The following is an 18127-nucleotide window of genomic DNA, read 5'->3' on the forward strand; positions in this document are numbered from 1 at the left end:
TTTTTTATTGTTAGGTTTAACAATAGAAGTTTGATTGAAGTTTTGTGAGAATGCCCAATGTGGCGAAGATAATATTGAAGCTACTTAAATAGCCATGCATTCCCAATCACAATAAAATAATTATGATAAATGCTACTTAAAATGCAAAACTATATTTGTCGATATATTTATTCTCCCTACATATAATGCAAATATATTTTAGGGTTATTAGTTCGATGCATTTGTATCAGGTTTCTGATTTTCCATTAATTATTATTTGAGGTTAATTTAATGTAGTACGTTGCATCTAGTTTTCAAATTCTCATTAATTATTATTTGAGGTTAGTTCAATGCAGTTGCATCAAGTTTCCGATTTTCCGTTAATTATTATTTGAGGTTAGTTCAGTATAATTGCATCCACTTTATGATTTCCCGTTAATTATTATTAAGGTTAATTCAGTACAGTTGCATCCAGTTTTCAATGTTTTGTTAATTAGTATTTGAGATTAGTTCATTACATTTGCATTTAGGTTCTTATCTCCCTTTAATTACTCTCTGAGGTTAGTTCAATATATCTGCATCCAGTTTCTGATTTCCCGTTAATTGTTTTTCTAGGTTAGTTCGATAGTTTACAATTTCTATACAGTTTGCATACATGTAAGAGTCTGTTTTTATAAACTCATTTTCGTTTTGGGTTCATAATTACTCGTAATTACTCACGTGAGAAGACTAAAACAGTAGACATTTATGCTTTGTGGTCAGTGTGATGCAGTTACATCTGACTTCTGATTTCCAGTTAACTATTTTTTTGAGGTTATTTCAATGCATTGACATCCAATTTCTGATTTATCGTTAGTTAATTTCTGATTTTAGTTTAATGCAGTTGCATCCAGTTTTTGGTTTTCCGTTAATTATTATTTGAAGTTAGTTCAATGCAGTTGCATATAATTTATGATTTTATGTTAATTATTCTTTGAGGTTAGTTCAATGCATTTGCATCAAGTTTCCGATTTTCCGTTAATTATTTTTTGAGGTTAGTTCAATGCTGTTACATCAAATTTATAATTTCCCGTTAATTTTTCATTTAGGTTAGTTCAATACAGTTTCATCCATTTTTAAATGTTTCGTTAATTAGTCTTTGAGATTAGTTTATTGCATTTGGATTCAGTTTCCGATTTTTCGTTAATAACTCTTTAAGGTGAGTTCAATACATCTGCATCTAGTTTTTGATTATTTATACTTTGAAGTTAGTTCGATGCAATTATATCCGATTTTTGATTTACCGTTAATTATTCTTTAAGATGATTTCAATACATCTGCATTTAGTTTATAATTTTCCACCAATTATTCTATGAGGTTAGTTCAATGCAGTTGCATTCGGTTTTTTATTTTATGTTAATTAGTTTTTGAGTTTAGTTCAATGCATTTCCATCCAGTTTCCTGTTACCCATTAATTATTATCTGAGGTTTGTTTGATGTATTTGCATACCGTTTCCGATTTCCCGTTAAATATTTTTCAAGGATTTGCATCCAATTTTTAATTTTCCGTTAGTTATTATCTGTGATGTACTCTGGAAACATGAGTAGAGGGCGAATGTGCATCGGGGGTACGCATATCTGTGTCGTACCGGGGAGAGGGCGGATGCGCATCAGGGGCGCCGAAGATGCGCGTATTGAGAAATAGAACCATCTTATTTGATTCGTTCTCAATAGCCATGAGATGATCATTTTAGGGTGATCCCTTTGTCGACGGATGCTCCTATTACACTCGCAGTCTCTGAAGGATGGGAACCAACTATGTAGCATCTATATCGATAATTCAAGTATTGTATACGAGCCATACTTGGCATTTAGGTATTCACTGCAAAGGAAACTTGTCTAAAACTACCTATAGGTGACAGAGGCCGAGTTATTGATGTGAGATGGATCCAGAAAAAAAAATCCAAAAAAAATCCGTGTATATATTTCACAAAAACGTGAAATAAAAGTAGGTGATAAGGTAGTTGGAAGACACGGGAATAAAGGTATTATTTCAAAAAAATTGCCTAGACAAGACATGCCCTATTTGTAAGATATAACACTAGCCACTAAAATGTTTTTCTGGAGTGAGTTAACAAGTTTTTTTGGGGTGAGTTTAAAAATATTTCTCACCTCACCCACCCCAAACAAAAAATGCATGGATTGTTTTTGGGCTATTGGGCTCTGAAAACATAAATATAGGCTCACTTAAAAAAAAAAAATGTCAGGCAAATACTAGTTGTGGAAACAAATAAGAAAGCTTCAGATAATGTTGCCTACGTGATATCCCCAGTAATAAAACAAAGCTGAAGAAATCCCAGTTACATCAACCACCTCCACATTTATTCTCCTAGTTCTTCCGATTGGTACATTATCATCAAACCAACTGGACTAATAAACCTTTTCAACTATCTCACACCAACTGATGCCATAAGATCAACGTACTCAGGATCATCCTCCTGTTTCCCGACTTTGGCATGGTGTTCTGGCTGTTGAGGAGCAGAAGATGCCGAAGTGGGGGAGAATGGATCATATACTTGGTTTCCACTAGGAGACAGAGCTGGCTTACCAGATGAGAAAGCGAGGTTATGTTGGTTTGGCACCAAGAAACCACCTGATCGTATTATTGAATTTGATTGGTTCGGCTGCAATTGCAATGAATTCATCATTTGGGGAGGCAATGGTGCAGGAAAATTGGGTATTTGCGGTGTTTGTGTAAGGTTTCGTGGTCCCATACGCAGGCCTGAAGCTGTTGGTGAAACGGGGTTCAAAAACCTTGGTGGATGTGTGGGAGATGGAACTTGAAATTGAGATTGAAGCGCCTGATTCCTCGGCCGAGTACCTGGAAACCCTTGCATGACAAGCTGTTGTTCTGAATTCTGCAGAGCTGGCTGATAAGATGGTCCCGAAGGAGGCTGCACTGTTCTATTTAGTTGCATTGATGAACCTTTTAACAGTTGATCACTCGGCCTCAGAACTGTCTGAGAAACTGCTACAGGCGACCCAAGAGGCTGAAAAGTGAAATCACCAGAGCTCGGTCGTTGGGGTCTTGGTGTTGTAGCTGGAATACTTTGGGGACTACTCATTGGTGGCTTTAAGGATGTGAAACTAGGTAGGTTTCCAGAGATGGAATTCGCATTTACCGATTGTTGTGAAGGAACTAGAGCAGACCCCACTATTGATCGGTAAGGTGTTGGCCCTATTGGCCCAACTGTTTGCTTAGGTGCCAAAGGAGAAGACTGGTTCATAGCCGAGGGTGGCATCATTGAAAAAGGTGCTTGTAAAGGTCCTAAGGTGGATGGAGGCACACTTGAAGGTACAGATGCTGGGATAGAGGAGACTGGTGCATTGGCTGTAGGAGTTGATGCAGACCTTTGATGTATTACAAAAGAAAAATTTGGGCCTGTAACAGTATGATTAACTGGTGTATTCGGTAGCTGGGCAGTGGAAGGTCGAGAAGGAAAGCTAGCAGGAACCACCATATTACCAGAAGGTCCTCTGGATATATTTCCCGTTGCATTCGATGAAGCTGTCACCGATGCCATTAGAGGTTGTGAAACTAACGGAAGTCTTTGAAACAGATCAACTGGTTGTGCTGGAGTAGGTACAGTTGAACCAGACCATGCAGAAGACGCTAATGGTCTATAAGGTGGCTGCCCGGATGGAGCAGTCAACAATGGTTGTGACAGCGAGGGGAACCCAGGGCCTGGTCCAGTAGTCCTTGGTTGATGTGGCAAAGCAGGATTAGATTGTGGAGGTAGGGAAGGATATGCCAAATGGGCCTGAGAACCTGAAATAGGCTGCATTCTCACTGGGGCAGCTTGACTATGGGGAGGTGCTTCGTGGAAGTAAGGCCACTGAAAACCTTGCAGTGGTGACTGTAGTCCAGGAGAAACCAGGGAAGGATTTTTCAATGTGAAACCAGAAGCAGCTGCAGAGGGAGGCTGTCCAATGGAAAACTGTGGCATTTTTGAGGAATTTAGAGGGGATGAAGGAAATTGCATGGTGTTGTTGAGTATGGAAGAAGAAGAATTTAATGGGGTGCGAAAGTTATTAGGCGGACCCATTGGACCAGAAGGAAACCAGGGACCAGGGTATGATTGTAACTGAACTTGTGGAAAAAGACCAGGCTGCATGGATCCCACCATTGACTGCATCAACCCCTGGTTAACCATAGTACTAGGCATCACATAACTGGAGGTGGTATTCTGACTCTGTTCAAGCACATTTGTACCGTCCCGAGAAACTGAAGATGGAGTTGTGGAAGCCATCCCTGAACTCCCCTAGAGAAAACAATGTATATACCATGAGATAAGCTATAAAACGAGGTTGTGTGTAAAGGAATATAGTTGCTATCTAGCATAGTGAACTCACAGATACTGGGGTGACTAGCAGCTCAATAAGGGCAACTGCAGCATCAACCTTCTCAAATGTATCAGCTGATACATGGACATAGAGCTCTTCATAACAACCTTGATCATCATTTCTATCTGACAAAGTAATCTCAACCTGGACATCAATAGATTACTCATTAAAGCACCACCACTACACTAAAACTTAATCCAAGATAAACAATTTACCAGATTACTTTGATGAAAAAACATTAAACTCTGTCTTAAACAACAAATTAGCTTTACTACCTTCTCTGTTGAACCTGCTTTAGTGCCTTGGATTCGTACTTTAGCTCCAGTTTCCTAAGCCATGAGAAGTGAAAGGAATCGGGATAAAGAGAAAATATTCTACACTAAACCCTTCATGCGACCAGTCTCAGTTACTTTAAGGAGATAAAGCAACGATAGCAGAACACTTACAATATATCAAACAGATTCAAACAATCATTGAGAATAAAATAAATACAAAAACAAATAACATATGACTCTCAGCCAGCTTACCACTTCAAGACGTTTTTGAGTATTGCTTTCAGGCCCCAATATTAGGCTAACAAAGTTCAATCCAGGATAAAGCTTAACCTGCAGAAGAGGCGAGGATAAAAATTTCGTAGGAAGCATAATTGATTTGACATGTTTCCCACAACAATTAAATCTTGATTTTTAATAAAAAAAAATCATCCACTGAACGAGAGGAAAAAAAAAGCAAGTAGTGAACTAAACTGGCAACTTGCTTTTCGTCTGATAAGCTTTAATGTTACAATCACAGAGCATAATCGCTTCTATACACTACTTTCGATTTAAACACATAGACAATTTAATGCTAAGCTTCTACTTATCTTCATAATATTTCGGTTTAACTTCTATGATTGACATAGAGGTTACAGTATAAAAGGTACCTTGGAAACCACTTCAAGTAAATCACTAGTTTTGCACTTGTACTAAAGCAGTAGACATTAATAACCCTCCGATAAGATATATGATATAACAAAACACTGACAGTATCATAGTAAATACAGAAAAACTGTTTACAATTTCACATTATAAGAAAAACAGTAAGCTCTGATGTGGAAAGAAGAGAAGACAATGCCAACAGACTTACAGGAACAGGAACTTTGGCCTCTCTCACCAGCGGTTTGTAATCAGGTGGAACCTTATAAGTTGGATTTAACTTCAATATCTCACCTGGACACCCAAATATAATTTGACCAAAGTGTGCACATCACCAAAAATAATTTAGACATAAAACAGAAGAAAAAATATCAAGAAAGAGTGCTAAACAAATTTACCAATAGCTTCCCCTTTTTCCGACTCCAAGATCTCCAACTTCTGTGAATGCCAAATTCGCGTAAATGATCAAGCTTGATAAACATTGAGATTCAATAAAAAGGAGTGACCGAAATTAATCAACCCTCATCCGCAATACTACCTGATCATCAACTCGGTGCTTAGAAGACTCGTCATCTGGAACATGGTTTGGTGAGTGTGAGTTAAGATCGCTTTCTCCCTTTTCCAGTATACCCAACTTCAACTGTTTTGTGATTTGCTCCACTCGAGTCTGCTCAAAATATGTTCCAGCACACAGGCAGTAATATCACTTAATGCCACCTGGAATGGGAACCTTCCATGTGAGAATTCACAAGGAAGATACCACATTTTAGCACCCAACCTGGTCGAGAAAATATTCACTTGCCACAAGTGAAATTTCTCCTCATTGAAAGGAGCTAAAAATGTTTGATACCCATTTCTTAAAACTTATGTCATCAGAAACTAAATGAGAAAAGACCTATGAATTGCAGATAATAGGTCCAGAACAATTAAAAGCTAGATATGAAAAAGACTAGATGAATTTCAACTGAAATGTTGACCGTGTTTCAGTGGCATGAGTGATAATTTTCTTTCTGAAACAGGAATAAGGTGTCTGACTAATCAAATTGTGAACAACTGAAAAACAATCGCGTTACTTTTAATGAGGACATAGATGCCACTTACTACGGAAGGTTTATAACAATGAGCATAGAAGTGAAGTGCATGTTAAAAAACAATATACCTGATAAGCTAATGCTCTTCCTTTTCGAACAGAATCATCTTCTGTTAGATCATTTCCCCATTTTGTTTTCCTTTGGATCTTTTTACTACTTTCTTCTTTTACTGAATCAGTTTCCACTTTTCCAGGAACCAGGGATCCTGATAGTTTATTCTTTGGTATGAGAAATCCAGACTTGACTCCAAACTTGGACACCTTGGAATTTACATTCATCTGAGACCATCAAATGACAGATATTTTTCATTCTATTATTCCATTAAATTCACATCACAGAAACCATAGACACTCTTATTGACAATGAATAAAAATATAAAATCGAGAGAGAGGGGAAACTTACTGATTCGTATGCTGCAAATTTATTATTATAAGTTGGAATGAATGAAGAGAAGAGGGAGATTCGAGTGCGCTCCAAATTTTCTCGAATATAAATGAACGAATGAATGAAGACGTTCTCCTCTTTAATTTAATAATGGACCACTTTAGGCCCATACTTTGGGCCTTATGGCCCATCACCGGCCCAAGTATTGAGGGTTTGGGCCTTATGGGCCATCACCGGCCCAAGTATTGAGTTTTTTTGGTCGACATATACGGTGCACCTCTATGATTACGCACGTTGTCATATAATATAAAATAACTATTGGGAGATTTTATACACAATTGAGGTTGTCTTGAACTTCAAATAACCAACATCTACCAAGCCTGAAGTTTAAATCTACGCATGACTTGTCCCTGAACCAAGCCAGAAGTTTAATTCCATGCATGACTTAATTGTTTTACCACGATACTTGCAGTTTTTCCTGCAATATTATCCTTGAATCCCCCTTGCTGTTAGCATTTAGGTAACTAGATGCATGTCTTAAAAAGATTTTTCCATTACCAAGCAAATAGGAGTATCATAAGTAACAGCTGACAAGCATAGTAAACCTACAAGGTTGAGATTTGAGTTCAGGAAAACTTTCGAGGGGACAAACTGTTGTTACAAATATGAAAGTATATACAATGCCTTGATTTTCAGTAAGAAAATTAAACTACATCAACACTAACTTCTCTTCTTCTCGCCTTCAGTTTAAATCAAGCCATCAACCAAAAGAATGATGGTAGATTGCAAGCATGGCTACAGTTACGAGAAATGGCCACTCCATCCCTTAGAAGACCATCTGAGTTGAGAAACTGAGTGTGTGGCATTCAAGATTTCTTAAATTTAGCTGCAGAATGTACAAAGAAGATTTAATCCTATTATTTAAAGCAAAAGAAAACAAATGACTCTGCTGAAAACTACAGGTCACGTCAAGAATCTTACCATAACAGCCACGCCGGACTCGGAAAATTTAGGAATACAAATAAGTCTTACCAACTGACCCTCTGATCCTGCATAGAAGGGAATAAAGGTAAGTCTCCTGTCAAACAATGATTTTCGGCAGTCTCGTATATGGAAAAGGTACCTTTTGCTAGACGTGTTTCGAATTTATTCTGATTTCCAACAAAGTAGACATTAGGGCAACTTTCAATGAGGAAAGGATCCCTATCAGTGAAGGGATAACAACCTGGAATGAAAAAATAGTGATAATATCAAGAAGTGAATTATGAGACAGTCATAGGACACAGACTAGCAACTTTTTCAACCCAAGTCTTTTCATCCAAAAATAAGACTATTACTGGGGGATTTAACATACATAAAACATTTTGACACTACGAATAATCCAACTATAACACACACACAGGAGAATAAAAGAAAGCATTGGATCAATGATTTCTACCGAGAGTGTTGGGAGTTGTTGGTGCTATATGCCTCCACGTTAATGTCCTCTCCATAAAATCAAGTCTATCTTTTGCCTCCGCGTACTTGTCTAGATCGTCAATGTTCTGACCTGACGTCCCTAGAAACCTATAGACAACACAATTACATATGCCAGTAGATATGTTTTTGTAATAACTTGCAGTCAAGTGATATCCTTATCAGACCTGATATTGTCAATCTCAAAAAGATGTGGGTTCGTACATGACTGGAAAGTGTTATACGCTGATGCCCCACGAAAGAGACATCGATGCAAAGGCTGAAGACAAAAAAAATCCCAATAAATATATTTTTTTGAAGCATTTATGGTACCAATGCACTAGTTGCAAAGATATATGCAAGACCTGTTGAGGCAAGGCAAAGTTTGCAGGGTCGTTGAGCCCTGGCATGATATCCAAAGGCACAGCTACAGCCAGCTGCATATAATGAGGTCACACTAATAAAGAATGTAGAAAAGAAAAAACATCTCTAGAAATTTTAAAACGAAATTAAAAATAACCTGTGTCAACAAAATATCAAGCTCTTTGACCGGCTCAGACAACCTAGATTGTTCCTTTGCAGCCAATGTCTGCAAAGAATAAGAAATTATTACTCAAGTCATATGGATGTACAATCAAGTTCTATGTATACAAAACTGTATTCTGTATCTATGTCTTATTCATATGAACTCCATTTACACACTATACAATCACAAGTTATGCCATTGTGGAGTAGTTAAAAATCTCCCTCTGCCGCATATACAGCAACCACCCCAACAACAACACTTGCAAATTGTTCTTTAATCTTTCTACATTGACCTTCACATTTTTTTCCCATTTGAGTGAGAGAACATCAATCCCAAATCTATGGTGATGACTTTACTTGAGAAAATTTGACTATATAAGAACACACACACACACACACATGAAGAACACCTGAGATGTATTCACGGTGTTAAAGAGTGTCGAATGGAATACAACAACTAAGACTAGGACCAAATGCCATCCAGATAATAAACTTTGGCATATCTTGTACTCAAACAATTACCTTTCCATTAAGAAGTCCATGTTGAACTTCAACAGAATTGCCAGCAATAACAACACGGACTATTTGTGATGCAATCAGTTGCTCCTGCTCAATCATGGTTCTCACAGATTAGCAGAGCAAAAATTGAGCTCAGCAGAAAGAAGACAATAATGTTGTCATCACCTTGTCATCCCCTAAATGTCCTGTAATGTGGTCAACTAGAAGCTGGAACTCAAGAGGATTCGACATGTCATTCCCAACACTCAGCCCCGATACAAAAACCACATATTTGTCTTCTCCTGATATGCAATCCAAATTTTACATTACACCTATGAAGTTGAAGCAATATTTCCAAAAACTTCAAAACGGGACATGTAAAGGACTGCCATTTCTAAGAATATCCTCTGTCAAAGACCCTGTCCTAACCAACTTTTTAGTAACATGCATAACAATTCAGTTTATAGTGTTTCTGCAGGTCAGTATGTTGGACACTATTGCCTATATTGGATTCTGACAAGTGTCCATGATATTGATAAATGTTAACAATAAATAAATCAGGATTCTAAAATGATGTTCTAGAATCCTAAAGGTTTGAATATGCATGACCAATGTAGTTACAAACTTTAGTAACATGAAGTTAATGCAAGGTGTTAAAACATAATTTTACATTCACAGTAAAGAATGTAATCTATCTTGTTTCCTTACCGATCTCCATGCAATTTCTTATAGCAGACCTTTCAGTTTAGTCGAATTCAATGCATTATAGAGGAAGGAAAATATTAACTATTAATGACAAGCATGACAGACCAAAAATTCATTTAGAACTATTCTACAATAAAAAAAACCATAACATAATCGACATGGCATTTAAACTGAAGCATTACCTAAATCAAGTGGTAGTTCAATTTGGGGCGGAAGACCCGCTTCAAGAATATCCTGAACTACAAATTCACCAGCACTGGTTTCGCTTCCATGAAGAGCCACCACAACTCCTGTCAAAGTAACAACAGTAGAACAAAAATGTATAACATATGAAAAGTGGCGTCTCCTTGTTGATGACTCGCTGTGTAACCCAAAGTTTCTAAGATAAAAGATACTTATGTGTTTCATTTGTAGTCACTTTGGGATGATGATACAGAGGATAATAAATGTAGCCTACACACACTCAGTTTAGAATGTAATATCTGTCTAAAGCAATGTCTAAGATACCTGTGACAAAGAAAGATGGGGAAAGCATAGTCCCACCGAGTTTAACTCTTCCACTTTCGTCTTCCAGTATAAGTCGATCATCGGCATGCATGAAGTTGTGAGGTTTAACAATAGGAAGCACGGATCTCTGCGAAGAAAAAATGTTGAATTAATCCATGAAAAACAAACACAATAAATATTCATTCTTTTGTTACCTCCTTGGAGTAGTCATTGAGAATACAAGGTTTGAGCTTCATGTGTTTGTATAAAGTTCCGACTACGATGCATTCCTTGCCCTTCTCAAGTCCCAAAATAGTACAAACTGCCATGCATTAAGATGCGTGGTTAATGGGGTGGCTGAAACCAAGCATATATATAAAAGAATGTAATAGCAAGAGAAGTCGAAACTTACTGGGCAAATGGGGTTTCCAAGTGTTGGCAAGGGAATAGAGAAGGTTCCTAATGACGTGAAGTCGAGCGAAGTAAATCTGGCTGTATTGCTGTCCCGTGTACTTGTCCTTTTGAATCTCAAAAATCTCGTCCAGAGATCGGTAGAGGGACTGTTTCCTCTCCAGAATTTCCAGGTGGGGCATTTTTTTTTTTTTTTTTTTTTTTGGCGGGAATTAGAATCGGCTTCGGCGGGGTAAAGCAAAAGAAAGAAAGAAACAAAGTTTATAGGTCCGCTCTTTCTTCTTCACTCGCCTAATTTGGCGTCCCAACTAGGGGTGAAAAAGAGGGATAGCCCGGCCCTCAAACCATAAAAGCGCTCATGATAGGGCCGGGCCGGGTCATCCCGCCCGTGGACCTTCAATTTTTAGGCCCGTGTAATTATATTTAACTAGTTTATATTTTTTTTAGTGATTTTTTTTTATCATGTTTTGATTATGTATATCAATTTTAACAAATTATATAAAACTAATTCTTATGCTTTTAAAAAATTTATATAGACATGGTGGAAAAGATGATATTCTTAAAACATCTATATTTTTGGATTTGCTTTTATGTATGACTTATATACCTATCATTCAATTAATTACAAAAAACACATATATTATGTAACGTTCTAATCTATCCCATATTGAAAACTAATATAGTGTTTTTTTTTTATACAATTTAGATAATTATAGTATAATACATAAATATAATATTAAATAACAATAAAACATATGAGGCCCAAGTGAGGGCAAAGCTCATGCTTCAAAACCTAGGCCCTAGGCCGCGCCCTTATAAGCATGAGGGTCGGGCCGCATTGCCCCTCAAATCTGTGAGGACCAATTTTTGAGGACTTGAACATGTAGTTTTGAGGGCCAAGCTGAGGGCTTGAGGTCTAAATTATCACCCTTAAATTCCCAATTATACTAGAGTCCTATTACTGATGAACTCCATAATGTGTTGGGCAGACCCAAAAAAAAAACAATTATTACAAGTGTCATTGGTCCCAAAAAAAACAATTATTATAAGTGTGTCATTGGTCCAAAAAAGTTGAATTCGAAAACCCTAAGCTTAAACGACCGGCTTGGGTTGTTTTTCATCATAAAACCAAACAATATGGCCATGATATTAGACACCATTTGTTTGGACTAAGTCCCAAAGTCTCCAACGATATGAGGGCAAAAAAGTAACTTTATATTTTTTCAAAGTTCAAATCCCAAATAGTATGATCATATCGTTGGGGACTTAGTCCAAACGGTGTGGCCATATCGTTAGAGACTTAGAGTAATTATGTCATGTACAAAATTTGCTTCATGTTTTAAATGAAATAACTTTATATTTTTTTAAAGTTCAAACCCTAAATGTAATCACTAAAAGGTTTTTTATTTTATTTTATTTTTAATGGGTACTTATCTTTGTAAGTCTATAATAAGAGCATCTCTATGTTGGAGACTTCAAATTTGAATAAATTTTTTATGTCGCAAATGTACAAAATTTGCTTCATGTTTTAAATGGGATTAAGATAACTCTTTCAAAGTAAAAAACTTTGATGGCATTTATGAGCCCAAGACCTCTAGTATCAATGTATTATCACTAAAAGGTTTTTTATTTTTATTTTTTTTAATGGGTACTTCTCTTTATAAGTCTATAATAACACCCACCACTACTTATCAACTTCATCCCCATTATATTTTTTTTGCCCATTTCACAATTTCATCAACTACCACTATGTCCACCACTATGTTGAATAATTAAGATTTTAATTTCAAAATATAGTTAGGTTTTGTAATAAACTAAACTCAAAAATTAATTAACTATAAATCGGAAATTTTATGCAAATGTAATAAATTTAACTCAAAAAGTAATTAACTATAAATCGTAAAATGGGTGCAATTGCATTAAACTAACGTCAGATAATAACTAAAGGAAATTATAAATTGGATGCAAATCTTAACGATAAATCGGAAAACGGTATGCAAATACATCAAACAAACCTCATATAATAATTAATGGGAAATCAGAAACTAGATACAAATACATTGAACTAAACTAAAAAATAATTAACATTAAATAAAAAACCAAATGCAATTGTATTGAATTAACCTCGTAGAATAATTGGTGGGAAATCGGAAACTAAATACAAATCCATTGAAATAAGCTAAAAGAATAATTAACGGAAAATAAAAACCGAATATAATTACATTGAACTAACCTCAAAGCATAAATAATCATAAACTAAATGCATATGTATTAAACTAACCTTAAAGAGTTATTAACGGTAAATCAAAAACTATATCCAAATGCAATGAACTAGTCTCAAAGACTAATTAACTAAACATTAAAAAATGGATGAAACTGCACTGAACTAACATAAATGAATAATTAACGGGAAATTATAAATTTGATGTAACTATATTAACCTCAAAAAATAATTAACAAACAATTGGAAACTTAAAAATTGAAAACTTGATGCAAATGCATTTAGCTAACCTCAAATAACAATTAACATAAAATCATAAATTGGATGCAACTACATTGAACTAACCTTAAATAATAATTAATGGAAAACCAAAAACTGGATGCAACTATATTAAACTAAAATCATATATTAACTAACGGGAAATCAAAAATTGGATGCAAATACATTGAAATAACCTAAAAAAATAATTAACTGGAAATCGGAAGTTGGATGTAACTATATTGCACTGACCTCAAATCATAAATGTCCACTTTTGTAGCCTTCTCACATAAGTAATTAAGAAACCAAAACGAAAGTGAGTTTATAAAAACAGACTCTTACATGTATGCAGACTGTATAGAAATTGTAAACTATCGAACTAAGTTAGAAAAACAATTAACGGGAAATCAGAAACTGGATGCAGATGTATTGAACTAACCTCAAAGAGTAATTAACATGATATTGGAATCTGAATGCAAATGCAATGAACTAATTTCAAATACTAATTAACGAAATATCAAAAATTGGATGTAATTATACTGAATTAACCTTAATGAATAACTAAAGAGAAATAATAAAGTGGATGTAATTACACTGAACTAACCTCAAATAATAATTAACGGAAAATTGGAAACTTGATGCAATTGCATTAAACTAACATCAAATAATAATTAATGAGAATTTGGAAACTACGCGTACTACATTAAAATAACCTCAAAGAATAATTAATGGGAAATCATAAACTTTATGCAAATGCATTGATCGAGCTATAATAACCCTAAAACGAGAAATCATATTTGTATTATATGTAGGGGGAATAAATGTCTTAACAAATGTAGTTTTACATTTTAAGTAGTGTTTATTATAATTTTTTTATTATGATTGAGAATGCATTGCTATTCAAATAACTTCAATATTATATTTGCCACATTGGGCATTCTCACAAAACTTCAATCAAATTTCTATTGTTAAACCCAACAATAAAAATAAGTCGATGAGTTTTATAAAGGTTTGATGTTTCTTTTTTATAGAGAGTGGTGTAAGAAATTTAAATAAATAATTAATATAATTTTCTTATATCATAGCTATGTATAGTTGCTAATATTTTTTTAGAATAATTTAATATAACGACATCCGTTTGTAGGACACGTTAATGTGATAAATATTTTCAAATGGGAGTAGTGTATTATTTGAGGTCGGATATGGAAACAATATATCAATTTGTTTTAGTGATTTGTACACATTAGTACGTAAGTTGAGCGGTGATGATTTACCGCTAAATCACTATAAATATAATAAAACTATTATACAAACTAGATCGAGTTTAAGATAATCTTATTTGAAAATTACGAATTAATATCCTAAACCACAAAGTGAATAGACTATCTCAATTTGATCCCTTAGTTTCCAAGTACTTATGCACCATAATCATTGTTTATTAACATATTTCGGTTTACTTTAAACAAAAATATATTTTGATTTGAAAATTTACCACTAAATCACCATAAATATAAGAAAAATATTATACAAGCTAAATCGACTTTAAGATAATTATAATTTGAAAATTATGGATTAATATCATAAACCACAAAGTGAAGAGACTATCTCAATTTGATCAATTGGTTTCTAAGTAATTATGCATTATAATTATTGCTTATTAATTAACATATTTTGTGTAAAAATATTTTATAAAATTTGTAAAAAAAATATTCAACTCAAAAAAATTAGGGGTTAACGTGGACAGTTCAAAATGTAAAAGTAGACCAATCAGAGCCGTCCATCCCCCACAAATCTTCCCTGGCAAGCTTTTCAAATTTTTATGGACCAACAGCCAAAAAAGAAGAGAGAGAAACGAAAAAATTGAGGCAGGCGGGAAACAAAAAAATCAGAAAACAAATAATTAGGGTTTTTCAATTTGACATTTTATTTGAATAATGAATTAGGGTTTTACTAATAACAATGGAAACAATGGTGAAACGTGAGTCTCGATCTATTAATAATAATAGGACCACCAGAAGAGAAGAAGAAGAAGAAGAAGCAAATCCAGGAACTAGAAGAAGAAGCACCAGGGGGGATAAAGGAAGACCTGACCACGACGGTGGTGTCGGTCGCCAAGATGTCGTTGCACGTCGTGTTTTACGGTACAAGTATCTCGCTGTTAAGAATATGATTAATGGTATTATTATCTTCCTTTTTTTTTTTTTTTTTTTTTTTTTTTTTTTATATTATATTATATTATATTATATTAAGGGTGTTTAATTTTGTGTATTTCATTATTTTTTCAGATGAGAGAGATAATATTTCTGCTGAGAGTGATAAGTTCAAATCTGTTATCGACCAAGTTGAAAGCCTACATAGTCAAGGTACTTTTCCCCCTCTTGTTTTTATTATTATGTCGATTTCAGTGGCTAGCTTGCAATATAAAACAAAAATGTATCATTGAATTAGTTACAGATTTTGATGTACCTAGCATACTTGATTTCATTGTTACAATGCTCCTGGCACCCGCTTGTCTTGAAGTACAACGTAAGTAGGACTTTATTAAGCTTAGTAAAACACTATGATGTTTTGGCGTATGTATGACCACACTCGATATTGCTTATGAATATAATATGGAGAAAACACCGCGCTTTTTCTTCCACTTATATGTTCTCTCTTTGCTTTTTGGGTTCAGTTCAGAATCCCAGGGAACAAGTTGCAGATGCCGAAGCTTTGTTAGATATTGCCAACACCATTGTAGCTTCTGTCAAATCACAAAACAGTGATGGAATTACTCCATCTGATTTCATTACTTCATTGCTTAGTAAGTTTGCACATCAAAATGGTGAACTGAGCACTGAGAATCCAAGGGACTCAATGGCTTGGGGTAATTTTGGTTTTGCTGTCTGTCACATTATAAGAAGGGCCGGTGGATGCTCAACCATGTCAGTGCTTTACTTTTTTTTATTATCTTTTTGAAATAGAAATAATTTTCAAGTTTTTCCCTCCTTAATTCAATAAATCTTCATTTAAATATGTGTTTCTAATGTAATTTAGGCTTGGGCCTATGGATATGGAAATAAAGCAGCGGAAGGTTGTTCAGAGAAAGCGTGCGAGACCTCCTGCTGAAAGCTCTTGTCATCCTGAGGAGGTTAGTTAGTTTTTAGTGTTCTTGTTGTACTTAATAGTACCGCTTATTCTTGGGAAAAGGCATATACACCTGATACCTGTTGAATCAAAATCAGACTGTAGTCTGTTATGTGCATTAGTTTGCCTTCTATGTATTAGGTTGAACTCCAAATTGTTAACGCCAACTTGATGCAGTCAATTTGGTATAGAGCTGACTTTGTATTTTCTTCTAATGAGTCTATGTAGGAAGGAATTCCTTGATTTTGTCTTTTATCATTCTTTTACATGGTTTTCTTTGTTATGTGTGCAGCTTGACAATGATGCAGAAGAAAAAACTGACACCGATAAGAACATGTCAACTATGTTTAATATCTTGAGAAAGAAGAGAAGTGTGAGGCTAGAACATTTGCTTTTGAACAGGCTATCCTTTGCACAGACGGTGGAGAATTTATTTGCTCTATCATTTTTGGTTAAAGATGGAAGGGTTGAAATCACAGTGAAGGACAATGGTCATCACTTAGTTTGTAAGATTTCTCAGGCACACTTTTGAATAGTATATATTATGCCCGCATTTTATCTCATTTCTGCTTATTTTGGTTTTATTTACCTATAGTTTTTGTTATTTGTCAGCGCCAAAGAATGCCCCAGCTGCCGCTGCAGTGGCTTCAGGGGAAGTTTCTTATAGCCATTTTACTTTCAGATTAGATTTTAAGGATTGGAAGGTAAGGAACCAATGCCTGAAAATAACTTTCATTTCTCACTCTGATTATGTATCCTTTATATTGATATAATATAACCAACTTAAGTAAAGGTTTACCTTAAAGGTATTCTTCTTTTAATCGGGCTCATTGTTTGTAGTTGATGATGGACTCTGTGCGGAATGGGGAGGAGTTGATGCCTCATCGTGCTCAAGCAGAAATCACAAATGATTTTCAAAGGGAGCCAATACCTGACTCTCAGACTGCTGCTCCTACAACTCCAATCAGAAAGTTGTGTAGGAACCGTGGTTTGGTCGTACAAGAAGAGTCAGTAGTAGAAGACTCACCTGAAAGCAACAGTGCTGCGGATAAAGCTTATGCCATACGAAAGGGAAAGCGCAAGCTTCAATAGATTGATGTAGTAAAGAACAGTTAGATGGGTTTTGCTTAGTTTTTAGCTGGGTCTTATTAAGTTATGGCCATCTCTAGTTGATGTATATAGATTTTGGTAGATTTCAAACTTATTTCATTTGGTTCTTCCAATTGAAATCGTTGCTGGCGTTACATTCATCATCATTGATTCATCTACTATCTTGCACAGTTATAGCTAACGGATGTCATTACGGTAAGTTACCAAAAAATAAAGGATGTCATTACGCTAAACAGGTATTGCTGCAGAATGGGCCTGCAAGCCGTATTACAAAAGGTACCAATTATCCATCTTCAATGAGCGCACAAACTACCTTGCAAGTCGGAAATCAAGACGCCTGCAAATGCCATCCCTTACCAAAGTTTCTCTACATTAAGAACAAACCAATAGATCTAAGGTCTTCTACCACTCTGGTTCTGTTGCCACCATCCAGATTGAAATTGTTAACTTTTCTGTCACAAGGACATAACTCTCTCTTTACCATGGACAAAGTAGCTAATAGCAAATACCAAATGCTTAAACTAGGAAAATTAGAAAACCTATGATATCTTCTCATAGTTGCCTCCAGACTTATCTCCAGT

General features: G+C 35.2%; 3 protein-coding genes across 5 annotated transcripts; 1 reads left to right on the top strand and 2 right to left on the bottom strand.

The window, feature by feature from the left end:
- Positions 1–2236: 2236 nt before the first annotated feature.
- Positions 2237–6872, bottom strand: LOC147472747 (uncharacterized). The gene is made up of 9 exons (XM_086588306.1): positions 6770–6872; positions 6436–6645; positions 5815–5943; positions 5675–5714; positions 5488–5570; positions 4890–4967; positions 4638–4691; positions 4372–4506; positions 2237–4280 (listed from the first exon to the last, which is right to left on the bottom strand). Exons 2-9 carry the CDS (start codon positions 6643–6645, stop codon positions 2406–2408), a joined length of 2604 nt encoding a protein of 867 aa, XP_086444432.1. The 5' UTR covers positions 6770–6872; the 3' UTR covers positions 2237–2405.
- A 414-nt stretch (positions 6873–7286) lies between these two features.
- On the bottom strand, positions 7287–11235 carry POLD2 (DNA polymerase delta small subunit). Of its 3 annotated transcripts, none has more exons than XM_086588307.1 (13): positions 10833–11235; positions 10636–10742; positions 10442–10568; positions 10117–10224; positions 9416–9531; positions 9254–9337; positions 8727–8795; positions 8572–8643; positions 8395–8486; positions 8190–8317; positions 7875–7976; positions 7733–7800; positions 7287–7637 (listed from the first exon to the last, which is right to left on the bottom strand). In XM_086588307.1, the coding sequence occupies exons 1-13, from the start codon at positions 11011–11013 to the stop codon at positions 7578–7580; spliced, it is 1314 nt and encodes a 437-aa protein (XP_086444433.1). In that variant the 5' UTR covers positions 11014–11235; the 3' UTR covers positions 7287–7577. The 3 variants fall into 3 exon arrangements, with proteins under 3 accessions (XP_086444433.1, XP_086444434.1, XP_086444436.1); XM_086588308.1 differs by having other exon boundaries at positions 10478–10568; positions 10833–11147; XM_086588310.1 differs by lacking the exon at positions 7287–7637 and having other exon boundaries at positions 7715–7800; positions 10833–11200.
- Positions 11236–15038: 3803 nt separating this feature from the next.
- Positions 15039–17700, top strand: LOC147472749 (Nse4, component of Smc5/6 DNA repair complex). The gene is made up of 7 exons (XM_086588303.1): positions 15039–15486; positions 15596–15673; positions 15985–16234; positions 16347–16440; positions 16729–16942; positions 17049–17140; positions 17277–17700. The coding sequence occupies exons 1-7, from the start codon at positions 15270–15272 to the stop codon at positions 17526–17528; spliced, it is 1197 nt and encodes a 398-aa protein (XP_086444429.1). The 5' UTR covers positions 15039–15269; the 3' UTR covers positions 17529–17700.
- Positions 17701–18127: the final 427 nt, after the last annotated feature.

This window comes from Coptis chinensis, unplaced genomic scaffold, assembly GCF_015680905.1.
Source record: "Coptis chinensis isolate HL-2020 unplaced genomic scaffold, ASM1568090v1 utg8721_pilon_pilon, whole genome shotgun sequence".
Classification (NCBI taxonomy): Eukaryota; Viridiplantae; Streptophyta; class Magnoliopsida; order Ranunculales; family Ranunculaceae; genus Coptis; species Coptis chinensis.